General features: G+C 37.7%; 1 protein-coding gene across 3 annotated transcripts in view; it reads left to right on the forward strand.

Annotated features, from left to right (window-relative positions):
- The window catches only part of UGP2 (UDP-glucose pyrophosphorylase 2), a 45,334-nt gene that overhangs the window by 13,339 nt on the left and 7,704 nt on the right, over positions 1-24,291 (forward strand). For all 3 annotated transcript variants that reach the window (XM_020985454.2, XM_020985453.2, XM_020985452.2), the window contains exons 2-6: positions 6,093-6,220; positions 8,965-9,072; positions 20,078-20,263; positions 21,407-21,540; positions 22,600-22,897. In XM_020985454.2, coding sequence (XP_020841113.1) covers positions 6,107-6,220; positions 8,965-9,072; positions 20,078-20,263; positions 21,407-21,540; positions 22,600-22,897 — 840 coding nt within the window. In that variant the 5' untranslated portion in view covers positions 6,093-6,106. The remainder of the gene's footprint in view (positions 1-6,092; positions 6,221-8,964; positions 9,073-20,077; positions 20,264-21,406; positions 21,541-22,599; positions 22,898-24,291) is intronic.

The raw sequence follows: 24,291 nt of genomic DNA on the forward strand, positions 1-24,291 counted from the left end.
CCTTATACACTACAGAGCTGTGAGGGATGGTAATGGTGTCAAATGAAAAAAATGACATTCTGTGGGAAATCACACTTGACAATAGCTAACATTTATATGGCCCTTTGCTTTACATGCCTTATTTCATTGAGTTCAGTCATATATAAGTGCCTCCTGTGTGTCAGACACTATCCCGCATGATGGTAAATACAAATATAAAGTGGAAATCACTGCCCACAATTATATTGGTACATGGTAATGGGGAGGGGAACATTGAGGGTTTGAGGTAGTGCAATATATGCAAATGGCACTACCAACTGGGGCAATTCACTTTGACAGGTGTCTTCAGGCAAGGTCCATTGAAAGGTGGTTATTGGATGTGTGTGTGTGTGAGAGAGAGACAGGGAGTATATACATATATACGTACTGATATTAATACACATGTCCACACATATATTATACATACTGCATGTAGAGCTCTTAATACATTTGTTGACCGAATACATGGGCATCCTCCTTTTTGCCCTTATTTTCTAATCCGCATAGTTCTTACCTTCCCAATGAAATTGTAAGAGAAGAGATTGTAATCATTTTATTTGTAGCTTCAGACTCTCATATGGTGCCCTGGACAGAATAGATATTTTATTGTGTGTGCGTAACATTAACATATATTGATATCTATATAAATATTTATAGTGTTCCTATGTAATTGAAAGTATATATGTACAATATGTAATTAATATATCAATATAGTTTTATATGTACACATGCGTATAGGTGCAAATATGTGTGTGTGTGTATAACAAGTATCTCTTGGCCAGGGCACCATACAAGATTTTGAGGATATGAAGAAAAATTACTACGATCCCTTCTGTTACAATTTTGTTGGGAAGATAATAACTGAGCAGATTAGACGATAAGGGCAAAAAGGTGGGAGAGTGTCCATATATTCATTCAAGGAGTGTGTGTGTGTGTGTGTCTATAGCCTTGTGTTTTGAGGTGGAGGGGTGACCAGGAATAGAGAAAATGTATATTCTTATTACCTTCATGGAGCTGGAGATGTATTAGGATAACACACCCAGCATAATTAAGGTACACAAGGTTAAGTGCATTAGAAATTTATTAAAGGAGATATCTAGGAGGGTGGAAGGTCCATATTGAGGGAAAGTGACATTTGAGTGAAGCTTGAAACGATGAACTAGGAGGGCAGAAGCACTTGAACATAGGAATAGGAGCATAAAAGTATAATGGTCATTGAAGAGGTAGGGAATTGTTCACTTGGGATGAAGTGGGCATTGAGGGGAGTAATATGGAGAGAAGTGAAAAGTAGGTTGGTGTCTCCAGGTTGTGAAAGGTCTTAAGGATTTGAACTTGGGAGGCTCTAGGAAGCTGTTGACTATTTTAGAGGTTAGCAATGATATGAAATTTGTACATTGGTCATGATTTTGGCTGTGAGGTATCTAGCAGGAATCGAGATGAGTAGGATGAAGCAGATTCCCAATAACTTGCTACACTCACTTTGTAAGATTCAAAGTGCTGTGATTGATTCTTTGGTCATATCCAGATATACTGATAGAAAATACTTTTGAAACAAAAGTTTTGAATTGTTCTTAGGGCATGGATTAATTGGAGCTAGGTTTAAGGAAAAATAAGAGGTGAGTATCCAGTACAGGGAAAAGAAAATGAACTGATCAGGCCTTGAGAGTACTGTCTTCTAGCATAGGTTGTAGTATTAGACAACGGTGTAACCATGGGCATATCATTTGACCCGTCTGGCCCTTCGTTTCTGCCCCTACAAGAATAAAGGATGTGATGACTGCCAAACATCTAGAAAGAGTGGTTCATGTACACCGCCTCCATGTTCTCAGCCTCTTAAACCTCTTGCAGCCTTTCCTACAAGTCTTTTAAAACTATTTTCCTCAAGTCACCAATGACCTTAATCTCATTAGTGGACTTTTCTTTATTCATTTTTAATTAACTTTACCCAGTTTTGACTTTCTTTAAAAGCAAAGAGGATCAATCCTATGTTGCTGAAATTGGAGAGGGAAGTTATATTATTTTAGGAATTCTTTAATAGGCCATTTCTAAACAAAATAACTGTAATTGGTATAACAGAACTCTGCATATGGTAGGCACTTAATTTTATTGAGTGGGTTGATGAATGGAAGGCAGAAGTGCAACAATGAGAATAAACTTCCTTGCTAGGTAATTGTGTTGGGATCAGTAGGCAAGGGTATAAGCATGTTGGGAAGTGGCATCTGGGTCAGAGATCATGTTTTTTACACCTCCTGCACTGAATCATTAAGTGTTTATAATAATTATGGTGATAACTTTTGTCCCCCCCCCAAAAAAAAACCTTCTAGGATTACTGGAGAATAAACCTGTAATGCACCAAACATGCATCTGCTTGTCACAGAGGAAAAATATATTTGTAAAATAATTGGGCAATTATTTACTGCTTAAGGAGCCATTAAATAAAATTAGCTCACAATGCCCAACTGGTTTATGAAATGGGACCCACTGCTTTAGTATTTTAATACTTGCTGAGAGGGCTTGTGTGGACCAAGGCTTGGAGCAGCTGTATTTACAGTTTGGTCTTCTTACTTCCTGAGTGAGCTTGGAGAAGACCTCATGAGAACCAGTAAGACCAGTGAGAGGAGTGGGAAGGAAGAGAGAGAAGAGAGATTGAGACAGAAATAAGTCATCTGAAGTGACCCAGAATTTTTAGAAATCATGTAGTTACCAAAGGAAAACATTTCAAGTCTAAGTTTAAAAAGATGATTAACAGTTAAGTTGTAGGGAGAAAATGAAGGGAGGTAAGAAGGGATAAGAAGGACCTGTATTTTGATTCCTCCCTTCCTTTCTTCTTTTTTTTCCCTTCCCTCCTCCCTTCCAAAGTCGTCTAGAGAGGTTCAGTGACTTAACTGAAAGATGACAGCACTTTGAGAACTGCCAAGGGTTATGCAGATGTAATCACACACCTATTTTAAGGCTGTTTAAGCATGAAAGAACAGTTTCATTCTATAGACTGCTATTCTATAACCATCTGATCCCATCCTTACCTTTCCAGGCTCATTTCATAGCATTCCCCTTTCACTCACTGTACTTGACATACTAGATCAAAGTTCCCCAACTCAGCATTACTAACAGCCTCTGTACATCCTCACAAGTTGTCTACCATGCCAAGAATGTAATTCTTCCTCTTAACATTTTTTTTACGTACCGTTTTCAAGGCTTTCCTTGAAATCTTTCCCTTCTCTTTCATTCCTTCCCCACATCCCCCCATCTCCCTATTCAGGTTACCTTGTGTTTATGAACTTGTACCACTCAGATGACCTCTAAAGTACAGACTCCTTGAGGATAGGGATTATTTTTTACTTTTGTTTTCTTTCTGACATTGCACTTGGTTCGGTGTAAGTACTTGTGTAGAAAATGTTTTCTGACCTTTTTTATTAGCAGGTAATTTTGTATTGTGGGGAGAAGGGAGAAGTAGGTGTCTAAAGATTTAGTTTTAGCATTATCCCTTTCTAGAATTTCATTTTTCTGGTATTCTGTTTCCTCATTTATCAAATGAAGGTATTAGACTAGATAATATTTAAGTTCATTATTTTATTTTTTAAATTCTTCTATCACAAAGTATAGGCAGAATTCCATGAATTCTGAACAGTACTTCATTCATCTGGAATCGTTTCCTTTTGTCTTATAAGTACCAGGTTGATAAAGGAGAGTTTTTTGGTCGTGTGTCTTGTTAACAGGGCTTAAATTGAAATAATATCATTGGTCTGATTCAGCTTTTTTCAGCTAATTCAGTTCAACAAATACTGATTAAGCATCTCCTGTGTGCCAGGCACTGTTCTAGGTGCTGGAATACAAAGACAAAAAAATTCAATTCTATATCTTTTTTTTTTTAACCTAAGAATCCCCTTCCCCCCAAAAAAATTCAGGAGGGAACAGGTTGTATGTTTTTGGTTCCTTGTCTGCAGGTTTAATTTAAAATAAGCAGTGCCATTAATAAAATGCTAACTGCCATTTTTGCCACCCCTCAACATAGCTGCTTCTGGAAGCTCAGTATCTACATTTCATTTGAAAATAAGCATGGAGTCACCAGAGGAGGACTTGCCCTTAATCACTTTTAGAGAAGTAATCCCTATATCTGAACATTGTCAGAAATGTTTATATTTTACCTATGTCAGTGGTCATATTTTACCTAAGTCTTTGGCACACCACCAAATGGTTTCTCAACAGTAGGTAACTTTGTTGTGAATGTCTTGTGGTTAAATTAATTCATTTATGTCAGGCCTAAGTACTTGCTAAAAACAGGATTTCTATATTTGCAAAACAGAACATGGGATAAATGTTTCTGAGTTCTGGTTCTTTAATGTATGGTATCTATTTTATTTTTGGTATACATATTTTAGCAAGATAAACACAGTAATCCCACTACTAGATAAATGGGAATCCTTTATATAGAAAAATATTTATAGCACTCTTGTTTTGTTTTGTTTTTTTGGTGAGCAAAGAACTGGAAATAATGTAGATGCTCATTAATTGGGGCAATGGCTAAGCAAGTTGTGGTATGTGAATGTGCTGGGATATTATTGCACCAAAAGAAAATATGAATATGAAGAATTCAAAACAACAGAATTAAACTTAAATGAATTGGTGTTAACACAGCCAGGAAAAAAGTATATAGTAACTTCAATAATATAAAAGGAAAGAATAGATAAAACAAACTGAAAGTTGTGAAATTATCATGGTCAAACTTGTCCCTAGAAAAGATGAAGAAATGAATCTCCCTCGTTTTTCGTGGATGGAGGGACTATGGATATGGAACATTACCTTTAGTGTCAGACTCATTTGATAAGTTTGTTAGTTTTACTAAATGTTTTTCCTCTCTTTTATTCTTTGTTACAAGAAATGGCTCACTGAGTATTAGAGGGGGAAAGGTACCTTCAGAAGAGAAGGTGGAGTAAAAAACCAAAAGATCAGTACATTTTTTAAAAGACACAAATATAGTTGCTTGCGCTTACCCTCAAAGAGCACAGATTATGAATTTACAATAAAAATTATTTGACTCAGAGACGCACACGCCTATCCAGTGTTTTTCTTTACTCATGCTTTTGGGTGGGTTTATTTTTTATGATGATTTGAAGCATAAAAACAATGTTTGTCTGCCATAGACAATAAGTGGTGTCACAATCAATTGGAAGGCTCTTCAGAGACCATTTAGTCCAACCCCAAATCAAACTGGAATCCCCTCCACAGCATACTTAATAAGTGGTCATCCAGCCTTTGCTTTAAAATGTTGTGGGGAGTGGCGTTGAGGGAAAGTGAGACAGAGAATCCTGAGACTTTATTGAACTGGAAAACTAGAGAAGAGAAAATAGCACCCTTGCTCATCTCATCAAATCACTATGGCCAGAGAGACCTGGATGAGCCTTCTAAATGGAAATTGACAACAACCCTTCTTAGTTTTAATCAGGGATTAGAAAAATAAAAAGTTCTGTATAAAATCAAACTGACATCCTCAAATTAGAAGGCCTTCTTTCATCTATTTCCATGGTAATATTGATAATCTTTTGTTCCTACCAGTGATATGTCCCCTTTTCATCCCTTGTGAAAAATCATTACTGGCCATTCTTCCAGTTTGTTGTAATTTTGAAGGAGAATGGGGAAATTGAGGCAACAAAAAATGGAATGCTAGGATGAAGTTCACAGAATCACATTGTGAGCTAGAAAGGACCAACCCCCTTATTTTATAGATAAGGAAACTGAGGCCCCTTTGGGGCACAAGCTTGTAGCAGAGCTAAAATTTGAAGTCAGAATCTGCCACCAAATCTAATGCTATTTGTATCATACCAAACTGATAAACTCCCAATCTATTACACCAACTCCCTGGTGAATGCACTGATATTGTAGGCACACTAGTTATACATAGCCTCTCAGATTTTGTTCTGTACTCCATATGATGTATTAAAATGTTAAAAGGATATGAATAGGACTAACGAATTTCCTGCGGACTGTGATTCAAGCATTTCCAGGAGTAAATAAGAAATTTTTACCTAGTTTATTTGAACTTCTGTCTACTTTTCATTTCCTTTTTTCTTTTTAAGATCTTAGCAAAGCAATGTCTCAAGGTGGTACTTCCCAGTTCCAAGAAGTCATCCGACAAGAGCTGGAATTATCAGTGAAGAAGGAACTAGAGAAAATACTTTCAACCGCACCACAAAATGAATCTGAGGTAGGAATTCAAGTATTCCTGATTGTATCAATTTAAAAAGTAGCCTCTGGGCAGCTAGGTGATGCAATTCATAGAGCTCCTGTCTTGGAGTCAGGAGGACCTGAGTTCAAATCCAGCCTCACACACTTGACACTTAATTAGCTCTATAACCCTGGGCAGGTCACTTAACCCCAGTTGTCTCACCAAAAAACAAAACAAAAAAAAAGTAGCCTCTAAAAAAGGCAATGTGGTATGGTGGTTGGAAGGCTAGACTTGGATTCAGAAATACTTGGTTTCAGTTTCTGACACGAGTTCATTTTAACAGTTAACCTTGCCTACTCTGTGCAATAGGATACAAAGATACAAATTAAAGTTTCTGAATCTGCCCTCCAAGTGCTTATATTCTATTAGAATATAGATCTGTGGTCTTGAGAAAGGTACTTAACCTCAGGGAACAATTCTCTAAGGCTTATCTAAAATAAATAAGTAGGTGCTGTTGGCCCTTCTGTTATCTAGCTTGAAAAGATCCTCTATGAGAGGATATAAGGAAAAACAAAATTGAATTTGTTTGTTTACAAATTAATAGTGCTGGATGGAATATGTTTCTATATGAAACTGAGTAAATTGTTAAAAATCTGAAGAAATGTCAAAGTATTTAACATGTCCTTTCCTCCAACAGTTAAGCATTTTTAACAACTGTCATTTTTCAAAATTGATGAGCAAATTTTTATTTTATGTGTTTGAATCAGTAAATAGGAAAATAAAAGTTTAATTTTTTTTTGACAAGCTTTTGGTGGGAGATTAGACAGACAGCCCATACTAGCAACTTAGCTCCTTTGTCTTCCATTATGCCTTCTAGAGATCTCTTTATATTCTTTCCCTTTTTTGGTGCTCACAAGATCCCTGAATCTCTCCAGCAGGTGTTGTATTATTACACCTGGCCACCTTTTAGTGCTGACTGAACCTTCTCTCATGCCCTCTGACATAATGGGACTTTTTTCAAGTCCCAACTGATATAACACCTTCTACAGGAAGCTTTCCCTGATCATCCTTAATGCTAATGCTTTCCTTCTGTCCTTTATTTCCAATTTTCATAGAAACTGGATGTAATTTATTTGCCCATAATTCTTTCCATGTTGTTTCCTCTATTAGATTGTGATCTCTTTGAGGGCACAGACTGTTTTTTACTTTTCATTGTATCCACAGAACTTAACATAGTGTCTAGCACCTAGCTGGTGCTTTATAAATGTTTATTGACTGACTGGACTTAAAACAACTTGCGTACCTTTTTGCAGTTCATTTATACTTTATGATCCCCTTTCTGCTGCCATTATTTTTCAACCTCTCTTTTGAGGTTTACTTTCCCTCTCTCTATCACCTGGTCCAGATTTTTCTGGCTATAATCTACTGGCTTTCAAGTCACTCGCCCTCCTTTCTCAAGTATTATGACATTTAAATATGACTGCAATCCTGCATCACTGACTGCCTGCTAGATATCTCCTTAACGTCCTATATGCACTGAATTTAGCTTGTCTGTAATGGAAATGATTATCTTCTTTCTCCCATTAAACCCACCCTTCCTTCAAACTTCCCTGTTTCTCTGTAGGTTACCACCATCTTCCCAGGTTCACAACCCTACAGTCATCCTTAACTTTCCCTTGCCTCATATGTGGTCAGTTGCAAAGTCTTGTTGAGTCCACAAATCTGATCCTTCTGTCCCTTTCTCTCTACTCACAGGGCCACCTTCCTTGTCAAGTGGTCAGTATCTCTCACCAGGACTACTGTAATAGCTTCCTCACTGTCTCCCTACTTCAAGTCTCTTTTCTCTCCAATCCAAGGGTTCTGGTTAGGAGGGGGGATAACTCTGACATCCCTATATTTTGTCCATTGGCCCATTTTAGGTTTTTCACCAGAAGGTTGGCTGTCCCGTGGTAACTCTTTTTCATCCAGAGCAACTCAAGAAGACAATCTTCTGAGCCAGAGGGAGTGCAAACTCTCACTGATGCTGGATCTAGAGCTGGAATACCATTGAGTCCAGCCTCTCATTTTATAGATGAAGAAGCTGAGGCCCCAGGAGGTTAAGGGACTTTGTCAGGTAGTCAGTTTCAGAGGTAGGAGTTGAATTCACATCTCTGACTCCAGACCAAGTGCTTTTTCCACTGTGCTAGCAGTTTGATATAAAAGCTGATCTGATAGCAGAGGTTTACATTTAATGTAATGATGTTAGCAGTCTCGTAGAATTGGTAGATATTTCTCTTGGGGTGTCTACTTCATGGAAAACTTGGAATTTTCTTTTTTTCAAATTTTAGTTGTCAGATTTTAGTTTTAGTGCTGTCTTTCACTTTGAAAATCTTTGTTGAATGAAAGTAAACTATCTTTATTGATATAACTCTCTTGTGTATATATTTATATATGCACAAACTGCCTATACTATTTCCATTTTTTCTGCCATCTTCTGAACTAACTAATAAGGTCATGTGTATGTAATTTTAAATAGGATCTCTTTGAAATTTCTGAAATTAATGGTTTTGGTGATTCAGTAAGTTCCTTGTAGTAAATCATTAAGAAAAACTATTAATACTCCCTTTTATATTCCCCTAGTATGTTTTATTCATTAGTTTTAAGTCTCATTTTAAGTTTTAAATTGTATAAAATTGTGTGTATTCTTATAACCTAAAAGTTGAAGGATTCCATTTAAATATGCTTTATGGTTTCTGTCATATGTATCCTATTGTTCTAATATTGAGTGTTGTTTTTTTTCTCAGCATACTAAAAAAGACCTTGAAGGATTTCGGAAGTTATTCCATAGATTCTTACAAGAAAAGGGACCTTCTGTGGATTGGGGGAAGATCCAGAGGCCTCCAGAGGATTCGGTAAGCCTTGAATAAAATGATGGAGAGATTTACACATTTTGAGACCTTCCCTTAAGTTAAAGGGAAAGTTGTCATGGTATTGGGAGGATCAATTGTGGTTAAATAACAGAACTCTCTCCTCTGTCTCTTCCTTTTTTTTCCCACCGCGACTACCCTGGTCTCATAGGCCCCCTTGTCTTCTTGGCAATAGAATACTGCTGCCATCACCTCCACTCTCTCCTCTAGTTATGTGGCATCTTGCAGAAATGAATTTCATTTGTGCCCTGGTCCTGCTTAAAAAACTTTGGATGGTTCTTTCTCATATACTTAAGGTCCAAACACTAGCCTCGCATTGAAGGCCTTGCTAATCTGGCTTCAGTCTATTTTTCCATCCTTTCCTTATGCTGTTTCCTATGACACAATCATTCCTCAAGCTAAATTGGACTATTTGCTATTTCCTGAATAAATATTATATTTCCATGTAGCCTCTCTGTTCTATGTGCACGAGGTACCTGCCATTGTCCTGTACTGTACTGTTGGCCTACAATGATTCCTCTACCTCTGTCCCTTCCTTTCTCATCCTTTTTTCAGCCCACACATGTCATATGCTTCCAGAATACCTTTCCTAATCACCCAAATTAAAAATAATTTCTCTCTCATCAAAATACAGATAGGACATAATCTTGATTCTTAAGAAATTCTACACCATACATTATCTCAGTATATCACTTAATTGCTCTGAGCTTCAGTTGCCTCATTTGTGAAATGGGGGAAATATTTTTACTGTCTGCCCTTCACAGTTTTTTTGAGGACAGTTCTCTGTATAACAACGCTAAGAAGTGCATAATAAAAATAGTAACATCCCCACTTTACAGATGAGGAAACTAGATTCAGAGATTTTTACAAACTGAGATAATGTGTGCTTAGAGCTTTGTAAACCTTAAAGTACTAAATAAATGTTAACTGTTTTAGAAGTTTGCATACACATTTCATCTTCAGCAAATTAAGAGTTTCTTAAGATCCAGGACTGTATCTTATGTATTTTTATCATGGACGTATTATTGACTTAGTTAATATCTACTGAATGTATGACCATTCAGTAAGTGAATGTTACAGACTGTGACTTTAACCGATTTCATTTTGCATCTTCCTAAGTATATATAGGAGAATATAGAGATGAAATAAGATCACAAAGAATTCAGTAACTTAGGAGGAAGGGGGTAAAGAGATTGTAGCTTGGGGATTAAAGGAGTTTGGGGATAGAAGCTTCTCTGTACCCTTCAGTTGTACATTCTAAACCTGTACCTCTTTTAGCAAATTCTAAATGAACTAAAATTGGCATAGAATTAAGAGGTGTCTAGAGTATAGTTTTTGCTAATGATATGTTTCTCAGAATAAAGGAAAAAGAAAAGAATTTTAAATGCAATCTAGAGTTCAAAGTACTATCCCTACATGTGAGAGCTGGACCTAAAATAGAGCTCAAATGTTATTTTTTTATATTCTAGTTAAATTCCTTAGGATTCTTGAATAAGCTCCCTCTGTGTTGTTTTTGCTTTCTTGATTACTCCCCTCCCTAGCATTTGTAGGTGAATTATGCTCATCTGCTGATTTTTTGCAGTTTTATCCCTACTTTAACCATTTCAAATTTTTTAGTGTTCCAGAGTAGTAAAAATCTTTAGGGATTTTTTTTTCTGAAGAAAATAAGCGTTAATAAATAAGCTTTGATATGAATGAACACACTTAAAAGATGCTTTGAAAGAAAGGTACTCATTTAAACTCTCAAATTCTTTTTGGAAACAGGCTTCGTTGTGTAACAAATCAGAAATAAAGTTTTAGGATAGGATGACGTAAAGAAGTTTGTGTGTATGTGTGTAAGAGAGAGAGAGATCCTCATGGGGTTTCTGGCTTAAAAGAATAGAGGCATGGACTATATACAGGACTTTAAAGATTCCACTCATACGATTGAATTATAGCCAGGACTAGGTGTTAAAGTGTGACTTTCTTGCCTCTTACCTCCCTTAGGTGCTTGCCTGAGAATTTTGGCTTTCCTCTAAACAGTAACTTAGAATCTCAAAAGTAGAGTCATGAGACTTACTGCATCATAAGCAATAGTAAATGAAAGCCTTGGGAAAATATTACTGTATTACATTTACTGTATTTTAGTATCAGATGACTGAAATCTGGCTTCAGACACTTAACAGCTGTGTGACTCTTCTGTTTGCTTCAGTTTTCTCATATGTAAAATGGGGATAATAGTGCCTTTGTCACTGGATTGTGGTGAAGGTCAAATGAGATAATATTTGTTTTTAAAAGGTGCTTATGGGGCAGCTCGGTGGCACAGTGGGTAGAGCTCTGGCCTTGGAGTCGAGGATCTGAGTTCAAATGTGGCCTCAGACACATGACATTTACTAGCTGTGTGACCCTGGGCAAGTTGCTTAACCCCAGTTGCCTCACCAAAAAAAAAAAGTAAAGTGAAACAAAAGGTTCTTAGCCCAGTGCTTGGCACAGGGTAGGCACAATATAAATATCAAATGTCTGGGTTTCATAGAATTCTAGGTTTTAGAGATGAAAAGAAACACAAAGATTAGAGATTTAATCCAGTCCTCTCACTTTTAAATACAAAGAAACTGAGGCCCAGAGAGGGTGTGACATGAGTAGTTAGTTTACATTGCTTCATAAATTACTCACAGATTCTCAGCCTGAAGAGACCTTAGAAATCATTATCTCATCCAGCAGTAATCTTCTAAGTGACTGACTACCTGGGCAGCTCAGGCAGGGAGCAGAGGTACTGCTGAAAAACCAAAGTCCTTGCCCACCTACTGTGTGGCCTGCTTCCTCCCAAAGGCCACAGTGACCTCTGAGTGGTGACAACATAGCACTTTCAGGTTTGCAAAGTGCTCTATGCTTGCTATTTCATCTGAGCCTCAGAAAGATCCTGGAAGGTCTAGATACTCTTATTCTTCTTTCATCGATGAGGAAGCAGTCTCAGGATGTGACTTTCTGTCACCCAAACTAGTAAGCATCAGAGATGGGATTCGAATCTAGGACTCACAGGACCAGCCCCCCGTCCTCTTGTGTCTTTGAAATTCTAGAGAATAAAAATGGGTTACATCAGTTTCCTGTAGCCTTGAATACTGTCATTCAGTTACTACAAGGGCATCTTTTAATCTTTTAATGTTGCTTAAGAGGCTGCAAAGGTATTTTTAGCTTTTTGCATAGATTAATTACACTAGAACAGGGGTGGGGAATCTGTGGCCTCGAGGCCAGTTGTGGCCCTCTAGGTCCTCAGGTGCAGCCCTTAGACTGAGCGCAAGTTTTACAGAACAAATCCTTTTATTAAAGGGATCTGTTCTGTTAAGTTTGGGGACCTAGAGGGCCCCATGTGCTCTTGAGGCCGCAGGTTCCCCCTGCACTAGAGAATGACATTACACATATAACTATGATCAAATGGGATGACAAGGCACTTTATATAAATATGATGATGGTGATGATGATGCTTTTGTATCTGCCACAGCACCTAATATAGTCCTGAGCATACAGTAATTACTAAGTAATTTTATTTCCTTCTCACAACCCTTGATCTGTTGAGGATAGTACATAAAGAAGTTTCCATCTTAAGAGCAGGGCTTTTTGATATTAGAATGAATGCTTTTAAATAATAGTGATACTTTAGCTAACCAAACAGTACATATTGTTGGTTTGAGGGGGAAGAAATTCACTTATTATGGAATATGATACTATTTCTCACTTTTAGCCTGGCATCAAAGGTGTGAAAATAAATGCTGTCAATAACAAAAAATCCCCGAAATTTTAACCTATTCATCTGTAGAATATTTGCTTCATTCTTTATTGAAAGAATAGTAAAGTTCAAACACTAATTTTTTATTTAATTTTTTGATTATTTCAAGTTTTTTCTTAAAAATACTTCTCCCCTCCCACTCTTACTGATTCTTTGAGGTTAGGCTTTATGCAAGTATAAAATCTTAGTGCCAGATTTTGCTAATAATTCTAAGTTATCCATTTGATTATTAATCAGAGGTATTATTTTGCAAATAGGTGGTTGATTTTTTTTCCAACAACCTGTGACATTTGGGCAAAAAAATTTTTTTTTATAAGTATAGGATGGTGAAGGTGTGACAAGCCAGCCATTCATCTGAAACATATCTGGGGGTTTTGGTGGACTGCAAACTCTTTATGATTTAGGGCTATGGGGTGGTGGGATTAGTCCTGGTGTACTCTGTAGTGTGATGTTTGTTCATCTTAGGAATTTTATTGTTAAAAGTGGAAAGGATCCAGATAGGATGTAAGTTCCTTGTGGGATCCATTTGTCTGTATCCCCATTGTCTAGTGCAGTGCCGGCCACATAGTTGGTGCTTACTAAAAACTTACTGGTTGAATACAACCAAGATGATGAAGAGCCTTGAGCTTAAGCTATAAGAAAATTGTTAAAAGGAACTATAGAGGTTGTTTAGTCTATAGAGGAAAAGATATGGGGGCAGGAGAATGATAGCAGTATTTCTAATCCAGTCCAATAATCAGTTAAGAGCTTTCTATGTACAAGACACTGTACTAGGCTCTGGGGACCTAAAAACTAAACAAAAACCAGTCTCAGCCCCCAAGGAACATTGTACTCAGTAATACAACATATGCACAAGTGCATAAACAATAATTTGAGGGGGAGGCGAGTACTAACACTTAGGGGAACCAGTAAATGTTTCCCTTACAAAGTGGCACAGGAGCCTTGAAGAAAATAAATGACTCTTAAGAGGCAGTGGTGAAGAGGGCTTGGGGAAAGTCTGGGCAATGGAGGAAATGGAGAATAGTATTGGAACAGTCAATAGGCCGGGTTCGCCCAGAGGTAGATCGTTTGAAATGACATGATATGAAATACATCTGGAAGCAGACTACAGTCATTTGTGAAAAGCTGTCAATACTAAGGTGAGGGGTTGGTATCTTAGAGCTAGGAGAGAGTCAATGAAATTTCTTAAGCAGGGGCATGAAGGGCTGTTATGTGGAAGGCTCTAGAGGACAAGAACTACAAGCAGTAGACAGAATTTAGGAAGGAACAGCCTTTTAACTATAAGAACCATTCCAGACTGAAATGAGCTGCTCCAGAGAGAGGAGGATTTCCCCTTCCTAGATGTCTTCATGCAGATGCTGAAGGTCTCTTGCTGACTGTATTGTAGAGGGGAATCTATTTTCAGATAAGTGTTGGATTAATGACCTCTGATACCTTTCCACATAGAAATTCAGTCATTCAAAATTCAGAAACTTGGAATTTCACATGGAAAGGAACTTGCCCAGCACTAATATTAATTATATTTTTGGTGGGATTTATTTTCCTCACATGTACACATATAAAAGTCAGTGGTTTTTTGTTTTACCCAGCACATAGTAAGCACTTAGGCAGTGCTTGTCGACTGACTGAGTGGAAGGTGGGGTGGATCATGGATACATTTTAAGGTTTATGAAGGACTAACCATCAGGTATAGCCCCAGATGATTTTTCATTTTTCTTCTGTTATGGTTAGAAAATGTTCTTTTCCTTAGTCAAGAGTGTGGCAATTACTGATGTTCAGATAACCCATTGGTGGTTAGGGGAGAGATAGAAGGAAGTGGCATAGTTGTAGAAAACCCAGGGTCACCCCAACAGTATGTTGAGGAATTTCAGATGGACTTTGGTGGAGAAATTTTACAATTTAAACTATAAATATGGACTTTATTTTACCTTCATGCATATCCCTCTACCTACTCTTCCCCGTCTGCATACCTTTATTTCAGGGAGAAAACATAGCTAAGTACTTGTTCTGTTAGTTGAACTATTCAATAGGAGTAATCTCAATAACATAGCACTTCCTATGAGCCAGGCTCTGTGCTTAGTGCTTTACAAATATTATGTCATTTGATATTCTCATAACCATTGTGGGAGGTAAGTGTTATTACTATCGCCATTTTATAGGTGAAGAAAATGATGCAGAGGCTAACTGACTTGCCTAGGGTCAGTAGGCAGTAAATATTGATTAACTTCCTACTGTGTGCCAGTCACTGTATCTGTATCTGGGGATACAAATAAGGAAAAAACAAAGACAGTCCTTGCCTTCAAGGAGCTTACCCTTTAATGGGGGAAGACAAAACACAAAAGGAAGCTGAAAAATGGGAGATAAAAATGGAAACAGAAATCCCAAAGTAGCGCAGCTAGGTGAGAAATGAAGATGTCTGAGCTCCAAACCAAATGGAGGTTTGGCATTCTTCCAGTCAGAGAGGCAGGTGGTGGTGATGAAGTGGAGGACCAACACTGATTTTACAGAATAATGAAGTTATCCTAATAATGAGCTTCTTGGGGCATAGTAGAGAAGTCCCAGAGTAGTGCATCCACATGAGAAATGGGATGTCTGAGCTGGGCCTCCTCTGCAAATGGAGGTCTGGAGTTGGACATGGCAAATGCAAGCATTTGTTTTACGTGACTATATAAATTTGTAATGAGTTTTGTTTTTCTTGCCCTCTCATTGAGTGGGGAATGGAGAGGGAGTAGGAAAACCCAGAACTGAAAACAAAATAGAACTGAATTATTTTTTAAAAAAGAAAATTCCCCTAGCCGTACCAGGTTTCAGACTAAACAAAGAGCTAATCATCAAAACAAGTATGGTACTGAATAAGAGATAGAGTGATAGATTAGTGGAATAGATTAGGTACACAATAACACATAGTAATCTCATGGTTGATGAACCAAAAGATCCAAGCTTTGGGGGCAAGAACTCACCATCTGACAACAATTGCTGGGAATAATGGAGAACAACTTGGCAAAAACTAAGCAAAGACCAACATCTCATACCATATATTAAGATAAGGTCAAAATGGATAAATGATTTAAACATAAAGGGTGATATCATAAGTAAATTATGGGAGCATGGAAAATGTACTTGTCAGATCTATGGATAAGGGAGAAGTTTATGACTAAATAAGAGACAGAGGCTCATAGGAAGTAAAAGGGATAATTTTGATTACATGAAATTAAAAAGGCTTTGCACAAACAAAACTAATGCTATGTTTGAATCAGAGTGATTAAGTTTAAAGATGTAAACAGTATCAGTGTCTTATCAGGAAGGAGCTGCCAGAATGTCACCCCATTAACCTAGAAGGCTTAGCCATATATACACCAGTAGCCGGAGATCAGCTAAATGGGGAGGGATGTTCCTCACCATAAGGAAATTAGTAATGTGCTTGTTTTTTACACACTATAGAATTTACATTTCTGTGGCATGTGAAGCTTTTATGAAATGTGGCATACTCTGTTCTGCTAGTAAAACTTAAACCTTAAAAAGCAGAAAATTGCTTCTGTATAGTTTTAATGTTAGATATCACCCTATTTCTAAGATACTCTTTGTAGTTTACTTTCTGTGAGTCTTATATGTTTTCTTCTTCTAATATGGTTGTACTTGAGTGATATGTTTTAAACCCCATGTTTTAGATTGCATAGCAGGCCATTGCTCCTGCTGCTGCCACCCCCAATCTCCCAGAAGGTTTGGATAGCTGAGCTTCACTTAGATGTAGGACTTTAGACACTGCCTTTGTTGGGCTTTTCAGAGTACTGATTTAACCGATGAATTGGTGAAGACTTTTGGATGGTGCCTTATACTCAAGCCTTTTTTGTACAACTGTATACATAGATACTTGTAAAAAGAACTCCCATTCTTCCCTTTGACTTAAAGATTTGCACTTTGTGTTAAGCACTTTCTTACTGGGATGAGCAGGCAAGGAGACTACAGTTTGCATCTGTTCCAGTTACACCCATAGAGCATAGAATCATCCTACCTGTGGTTGGGTGTATTGCTTTCTTGTTAATTCAGCTCATGAATACTGTTTTAATATAGAACTTAGACTCCTTTGGAAGAACATGGCAAAGATCCATTACCCTTTCCTTCATAAAACAAAAAGACACAGTATTCAAGTCTGGCTGCCAAAAGCTGGCAGCTTGAGACTTGTGACTGAAATAACAAAAAGGTGGCCTCATGGTTCTCTCTCACTGTAGGTAGTCTCTCTGGAATTTCACTAACATTAAATGCAGTAACATAAATTATATTGAATGATGGGCTGAAGACATGTGGCATTGCAAGATGTCACTGAGATGATGCTGACAGTTAGCCTTTTTGGTTGGAGTATGGTCCAAATTATGTTAAAATCACTGATTCATCCCTAGCATGGAATTTGTTCTATGGTTATAGAGTAAACCTCTAACCTTGGTCAGCTGTGGCATAAATTTGGGCCATTGGTATAGTATGGTAAGTTTGTGTCATTGTCTAGGACAGTCACAGTTTCAAGAAAAAAAAATTAATTTCTAATCAGGCTTTGCAAATGGAATACCTCTCACACTATGTGTACTGATTTTTGGTTCAGAAAATATTCCCCCAGTGACCATAGTTACAAAGGAAAAATAAACTCATAACTTGGTAAGTGGGTGATTGGGACCCAATAAGTATTGTTTTTAAAGGAAACAGAACCCAAACATGCCCAGCTGAAAATGATAACTTCACGCATATTTAATTTTTCAGTAATATTAGAGAAAGAACTGTTGTGAGCCCCTTCAGACTTTGAAAAGAGAACTGCCAGTATATTTTGTGAATCTGCATTTATAACAGTTATGGATGTGAACTGTAGTTGGAGGGACATCAGTACATATTATCTTGGGCAGACACTGAGGCAGTGCCTCAGAGAAGTGCCCAGAATTTTATAGGAAGGGAGGGAGCTAGATGGTGCTTTTAATGACCCTAAACTTTTCCTTGAAACAAAGCCCCATTGGTTTCACAGTTTTATTCTCCTGGTAAAGTACAAATGTGAAAAGAAATACTGGGGACCTTTCTTTAGGAATTTACCTACTTCCCTCAGAAAAAGGTCTTGGTAAAATTGTATACTTTGTTCAGTTTCTTAAAATGGTGATTGAAATTTGCCTAAAGATATATTGCACTTAGAAAAAAAGTAGTAGTTTTGATGTAGATTAAGAAAATGCCAGATAAGCAAAAGATGGAAGAGGGCAGAATTACCCACAGATGTACATGAAGTTAGTTCTATTCTCTCTCACTGTCACTGTCATAAAGGGTGAGATTTTGTATAAGTACCATGTATGTCAGAATCAGGGGCCCTCATTTTGCCCAGATTGGTTATGTGGTCACCAGGTACTTTGGATTTTATATGGGTCATTCCTGTTAGTTTTAGTTTGTTTTTGTATCCTAAGTACTTGATAAATATTTAATTAATTGAATTAATGATTAACTCATTGAATCACTAATAACTTTAATAAAGAAACATAATAAAAATAAACCTTGGGTTTTGCCAGTATCTCCAATAGAAATACTGACTGTTTTGTCTATATTTTGCTGTGGGACCTATGGAGTTCTCACTCTCCCCCTCCATGGGGAGGGGGAGGGTGTGGGTGTGGGTGTCTGTCTCTGTCTCCCTCAACCTTTCCTTCTTTGCCCCCATGTAATATGCTGCATTACATTCTACGCTGGCTGTTGCAACTTTTAATTTTAAAAATAGTTTTCCACTTAAGCCAGCTTTCTTATATTTATGAAAATAACTCTCAGACTTTAAACTTCATCAGGAATCTAAATCTGGTGTTACCAGAAAATCTATTATCTGCTATCAACAGAACATTACAGATGCATGTTTAGTCTCCTGATTTTTTTCCATATTTATATCGTTCATTTTCATTTGGTCAGATTTCCTTTTAGTTGAAGATATTTTTCCCTTAAATTTAACACCTTTAACAAACACTCACAGTCTGCTCAGATCATTAATCATAGTAAGGAGGTAACCATAAATTGTCCAAAGCTATACTATAATCAGATGGCAAATTCTGGGAGGTCCTTCCCAAGCCAGAAAAGCTTCCAGGACCATCATAGCTTAGATTAGGGTGGGTCACCACTGGATATTTGATCAACAAGTGATGAAATGTGTTTTGGGCCATAACACTTTATAAAACTTTATAATGAAAGATTATTGCTGGGAATCACTGAGAAAAATCACATCTCTTTTGAAGCTAAAGCATATTACAGGGAAGGAAATAGTGTCAGTATCTTGTTTGGCACTGTCTATACTAATAGAGATATAGTACCAAGAATTATACCTCTATATCATTGTTGCTAATGGAAACAGTATTTTTTTCTCTTAACTGAAAACTCAGTAATTATACAGGAAAAATGTGGGGTAGTGCAGATTACTTTAAGGATCTATAACACAAGTTCTGCCCTCATGGACCTTACTAATAATGTGTTCATAAATGTGGTCATAAATATGTAGGGTGAAGTAAGGTGAAAGGACCAAGGACTAGACAAAGGTGCCTTTCTGTCTGGAAGCTCTCCAGAAAGTTTTTAAAGAGGAGATGGCAAGAGAGAGGGAATACTTATAGCCATGCATGTGGAGGGCACAGGCAGGGCAAGATGTGTCTAAAAGTTCATGAAGAAAAGTAGGATGAAGTTAGACTGGGGAGGGGTTAAAAAGGGAATTCAGAGTCTTTGTTGTTAAGTCATAACATCCTTTGTGATCTCATTTGCGTTTTTCTTGGCAAAGATACTGGAGCAGCTTGCCATTTCCTTCTCCAGTGGATCCATTTTGTCAGTCAGAGTTTAAGTGAATTAAGTATCTGAGGCTGAATTTGAACTTGGGTCTTCCTGACTCCTGGCCCAGTGCTCTAGCCATTGCCTCATTCAGACTGTAGATGGCCTTCAATGCCAAGAGTTTGGATTTTTTTCTCGTATAGGAATTGGAAATGCACAATAAAGGTTTTTGAGCAAGGGAGTTGACATAGACATAGACTAGAAATTAATTGACATTGAGTTAGTATAGATTGATGGAGTTATAATTGGAGGGAAAACAAGGAGCATGATATTGAAAGAAATTCAATAGAGGTCTCTGTTGTCTTTGCAATAAATGACCAGAACCTCATCAAGGAGGATTGTATTATTTGATTTTGACCTATCGTTCATCTTTACTTAAGCTGTTTAATTTTGGTGTTTTTCCCCCCTTTTTAGATTCAGCCTTATGAGAAGATAAAGGCCAGAGGCTTACCTGACAATATAGCTTCTGTCCTGAATAAGTTGGTGGTGGTAAAACTCAATGGTGGTTTGGGAACTAGCATGGGCTGTAAAGGCCCCAAAAGTCTGATTGGTGTACGGAATGAAAATACCTTTTTGGATCTGACAGTTCAGCAAATTGAGGTAGGTAATATTTAACAAATTATGATGTTAAAATTGAGTTTAGTAAAATTAGATGATACAGAAAGTTGTGGGTTAGGTGTTTTGGTGTTGGTCTTTTTTTATTACAAATGTTAGAGGAAAGAAACTATTGTATTTTAATGCAGTAATTGTCTGGCTGCCCTCCAGCTTAATTCTTAATTAAGCTCAAGAGCTTTTACTCTTAAATAGAATCTGTCAGAAATGGTCACTAGAATTCCTGAATCTCTTGGCTTACTCTTTCCATGTTTCCATTAAATACCAACATTTATGTCAAGAGTTTAGGTCCTAGGATGACAGATTGGAAGTTGGCTATCTAGACCAGCTCTCCTATTTTACATATAAGGAAATTGCAGCCCAGAGAAATTAAATGATTTATTTACTTAATAGTAGTAATCAGAAACAGTATGGCATAACTGATAGAGAGCTGCCCTCAAAGCCAGGAAGGCTGAGGTTCAAGATCTGCTGGGCTGTGCAAGTCAATCTTTATTAGTAGAGAGAATTTCCTCACCTGGAAATTCATATCAGGTAATCATAATTATCCATGAAATCACAGACCCCCTAGACTAGCGATAATATGTGACATTTATGTGTCACTTTAAGGTTTGTAAATTGCTTTATATTATTTCACACAATCAGTAAATCGCAGACCTAGGATTTGAATTCAAGTCCTCTGATTCCAAATCCAGTGCCATTTCCATTATACCCCATTGTCCTTCTGTATCAGCTGTTACATTGATGGGATGGGGAAAGTGGGAGTATTAGTTAGACTTACTTTTAATATTAGCTGTTAAGATTTGGGCATCTTCCTTTATAATCCCAAAGTACCTATCTGAGAAGTTTAAAATGAAAATTTAAATTGGAGGTAAATTCAGATACCTAATACCAGGAAGTTTCTGGAAGGGACTGTTTCTTTGGAAGCTTTCCCCTTCCCTTCCTCCCCCCTCCCAGGTTCTGAACATCATAGTAGGTGCTCACTAAAGACTTGGGTACTTGGTTAAATTGTAAACAGGTAAAGACATTTTAGAGGGGTTTTGTGTTATAGTTATGAATGAAGAGGAACTTTGGAGTTCTTAGACAAAAAGTACAACGGGTTAATATTTATTTCACTTATACCTTCTTTCCTAGCACTTGAACAAAACATACAACACAGATGTTCCTCTTGTTTTGATGAACTCTTTTAACACCGATGAAGATACAAAAAAAATACTTCAGAAGTACAGTCATTGTCGTGTGAAAATCTACACTTTTAATCAAAGCAGGTACTATGGATATACAACTTGGATTGTGTTAACTTATTGAAAGAAGTGAGAGATTCATAGGTTGTTCATTTTTCACTTCTCCATCACTTTCAGGAGAGCCTCTGGAGATAATGTGTTGTAATAGAAATGACTGTTGCCGTTGAAGGTTGAACATTTGCTTCTGTTCTTGGAAGTGTGAATTTTTAAGTTGCTTTGTGCTTTAACTGAAAATATAAGTGAAAATTGGTTCCAGAATAGACCTGTTAGGCCTTGGCCAGTATAGAAAGTATCCAGCCATATGTTAGGACTCTGGAACCAAGATTGCTCTTTTTTTTTTTACATTTTGTCTACCTCTATATAGGAGGGCTGCTTAGAGAAAAATAGACAAAATTTCTGGCCTGGATCAGAAAACCATTTTGGCTTGTAATGTATTTGATCTTGATCCCTTAAAAAAACATTTCATTTGACATCTAACTCATTTTGGGGAAAGTTCTGGGGAGTTCTATCCCTTGGTCACCTTCTATAGAGAAGGGGGAGATGATTGAAGAGTTTTTACATGCTTATGTCATGGCATAAAATGCTGTTACAGTATTTTAGGTTTTCCTAAGAAACAAAATTAATTTAAATGTTGATTGGGGAGTGCCTCAGTTTATACAATAGACGTGTTTCTAAGGTTGTCTGCAAATCCATTTTCCTAAATTCATTTTCCTACTGATGTTACTTCAGTGATTTTTACTACATATATTTCTGATTTGTTTTGGACTTCCCTTAATGTTCCTCTGCTCCTTTCCTGCATGCCTAGAAATTTTATGTGCCTTTTATAAAAAGAACGGTACTTAGAGAAGCCCTATAGTGAGTCTTTTGTAAGAGAAAGCATCTTCTGCTGAATTTGCTTCTTTTGTAAGCTTACCTTTTCCATAGATTTTCTTAAAGGGATGCAGTTTATTTAACCTGTAGTTTCAAAGTTTGCCAGAAATGGTCCTTCAAAGGGGGTTAACTTCTATTTAGATGTGTTGTCATTGATATGAGGGTCTGTGCCCTTCTTTGGAGTTGATAGTGATTTCTTTTTTTTTTTTTCAGGTACCCTAGAATTAATAAAGAATCTTTACTGCCTGTAGCAAAGGATGTGTCTTACTCAGGGGAAAATACAGAAGCATGGTATCCTCCAGGTCATGGTGACATTTACGCCAGTTTCTACAATTCTGGTTTGCTTGATACTCTTATAGGAGAAGGAAAGGAGTACATTTTCGTGTCCAACATAGATAATTTGGGTGCCACAGTGGATCTGTATATTCTTAACCATCTTATGAATCCACCCAATGGAAAACGTTGTGAATTTGTCATGGAAGTCACAAACAAGACAAGAGCAGATGTGAAGGTAAAGGCTAAAAGAAACTGCTAATTAATTTCATTTTGATTGATGGGTTCTATAATTCTTTAACATTTTTATTTCCTTTTGCCCACTAAAAATTATACAATTGCTATATATATTGTATTTTTAGAGTGTTTATGATCATAATTGAGAGGCATTGTAGTATAGTGGAGGGAGAGAGAGGGAGCTTGGGCTTGGGAATCAGAATGGCCTGGGTTCAAGACCTGCCTCTGACATATCCTGGCTGTGTAGGCCTTGACTTCTTAGTGCCCTCAGGTAGTTCTAGGACTGTAAGTGGCAGAGTAGGCATTCCTCTGCTTGGGAAGAGAGAGCCTCCAACATTGTGAAATCAGAGGACCCTAGGATCTGCGATGATGAACTAGAAGGGACCTCACGTCATCCAGCCAACTACCCTCCGCCCCTCAGAGTTCTGCAGATGAGGCACAGAAGGGTTAAGAGACTTCTTTTAGGTCACACAACTAATAAGTAGTAAAGGCCAGATCCTCTATCCATTTTGCTTTTCACTGTCACCATTCTGATTCTCCATAGATTAATTATCTCTGTGCCTGAAAAAGTGCAGTTGCTTCATTACCAATTAGCAAGAAGTTAGGTGGCTGTGAGGACAGGTGGCACAAAGTATTTTGTTATAGCTACTGAAAATTATTGGGGTGTCCACAGAAATCTTTCTTCCCACCTCCCTACTTCCTCTCTTCCCCTTCCTCCCCACATTGCTTCCTTCTCTTTCTTCCTTCTTTTTTCCTCCTGCTCCCTAACACTCTCTCCATTCTCGCCCATTAACCATTTCATTTTGTTTCATTCAGTCTGGGGATCCAGTTTAAGGTGGTGAGAGACAAGTTGAAAGTAAATCCTCAAAGCTACTTCTGCAAATCATTCCCCCACTGAAACTTCCAGATCTCCTATCTTCTCAGGCCCCTTAATGCTTCTTATCTCCCATCTAGGTTTTTCTCTGAAATGCTGATTAAGGCTCCTTTGCTATTTTGTGTAGCAGCCACCCACCCCCAGATCACCAGCATGGTGGTAAAGGCCAGAGGAGTTTGCCTTCAGGCTTCCCTTCTTCCCCACCTCCCACCCCCACATTCTTCTTTTAGGGAGGCTGCCTTGTCCCTAGTCTCTGGAAAGCTCTCTTAGGATTTGGTAATGCCCCTGGAGGGGGCCTCCCTGAGTTGACACTGAAGAATCCTCTTTCCCCAGGCCTTGGGAGCTACCACAAGTAGCCTTGGCACAGAGGAAAGAACAATTGAGGTGGGGTATGAGGCCCTGGCTCTGCCACTCAGTCTCTGATTAGGCACCTGGGGCCCCACCCCATTTTGAGCTCAGCTCCCTCAAGAATAAAATGAGGGGTTAAACTAGAAAAACTTTGAGGCCCCCTCCAGGCCTAC

This window comes from Phascolarctos cinereus, unplaced genomic scaffold, assembly GCF_003287225.1.
Source record: "Phascolarctos cinereus isolate Bilbo 61053 unplaced genomic scaffold, phaCin_HiC Scaffold_2;HRSCAF=192, whole genome shotgun sequence".
Taxonomy (NCBI): domain Eukaryota; kingdom Metazoa; phylum Chordata; class Mammalia; order Diprotodontia; family Phascolarctidae; genus Phascolarctos; species Phascolarctos cinereus.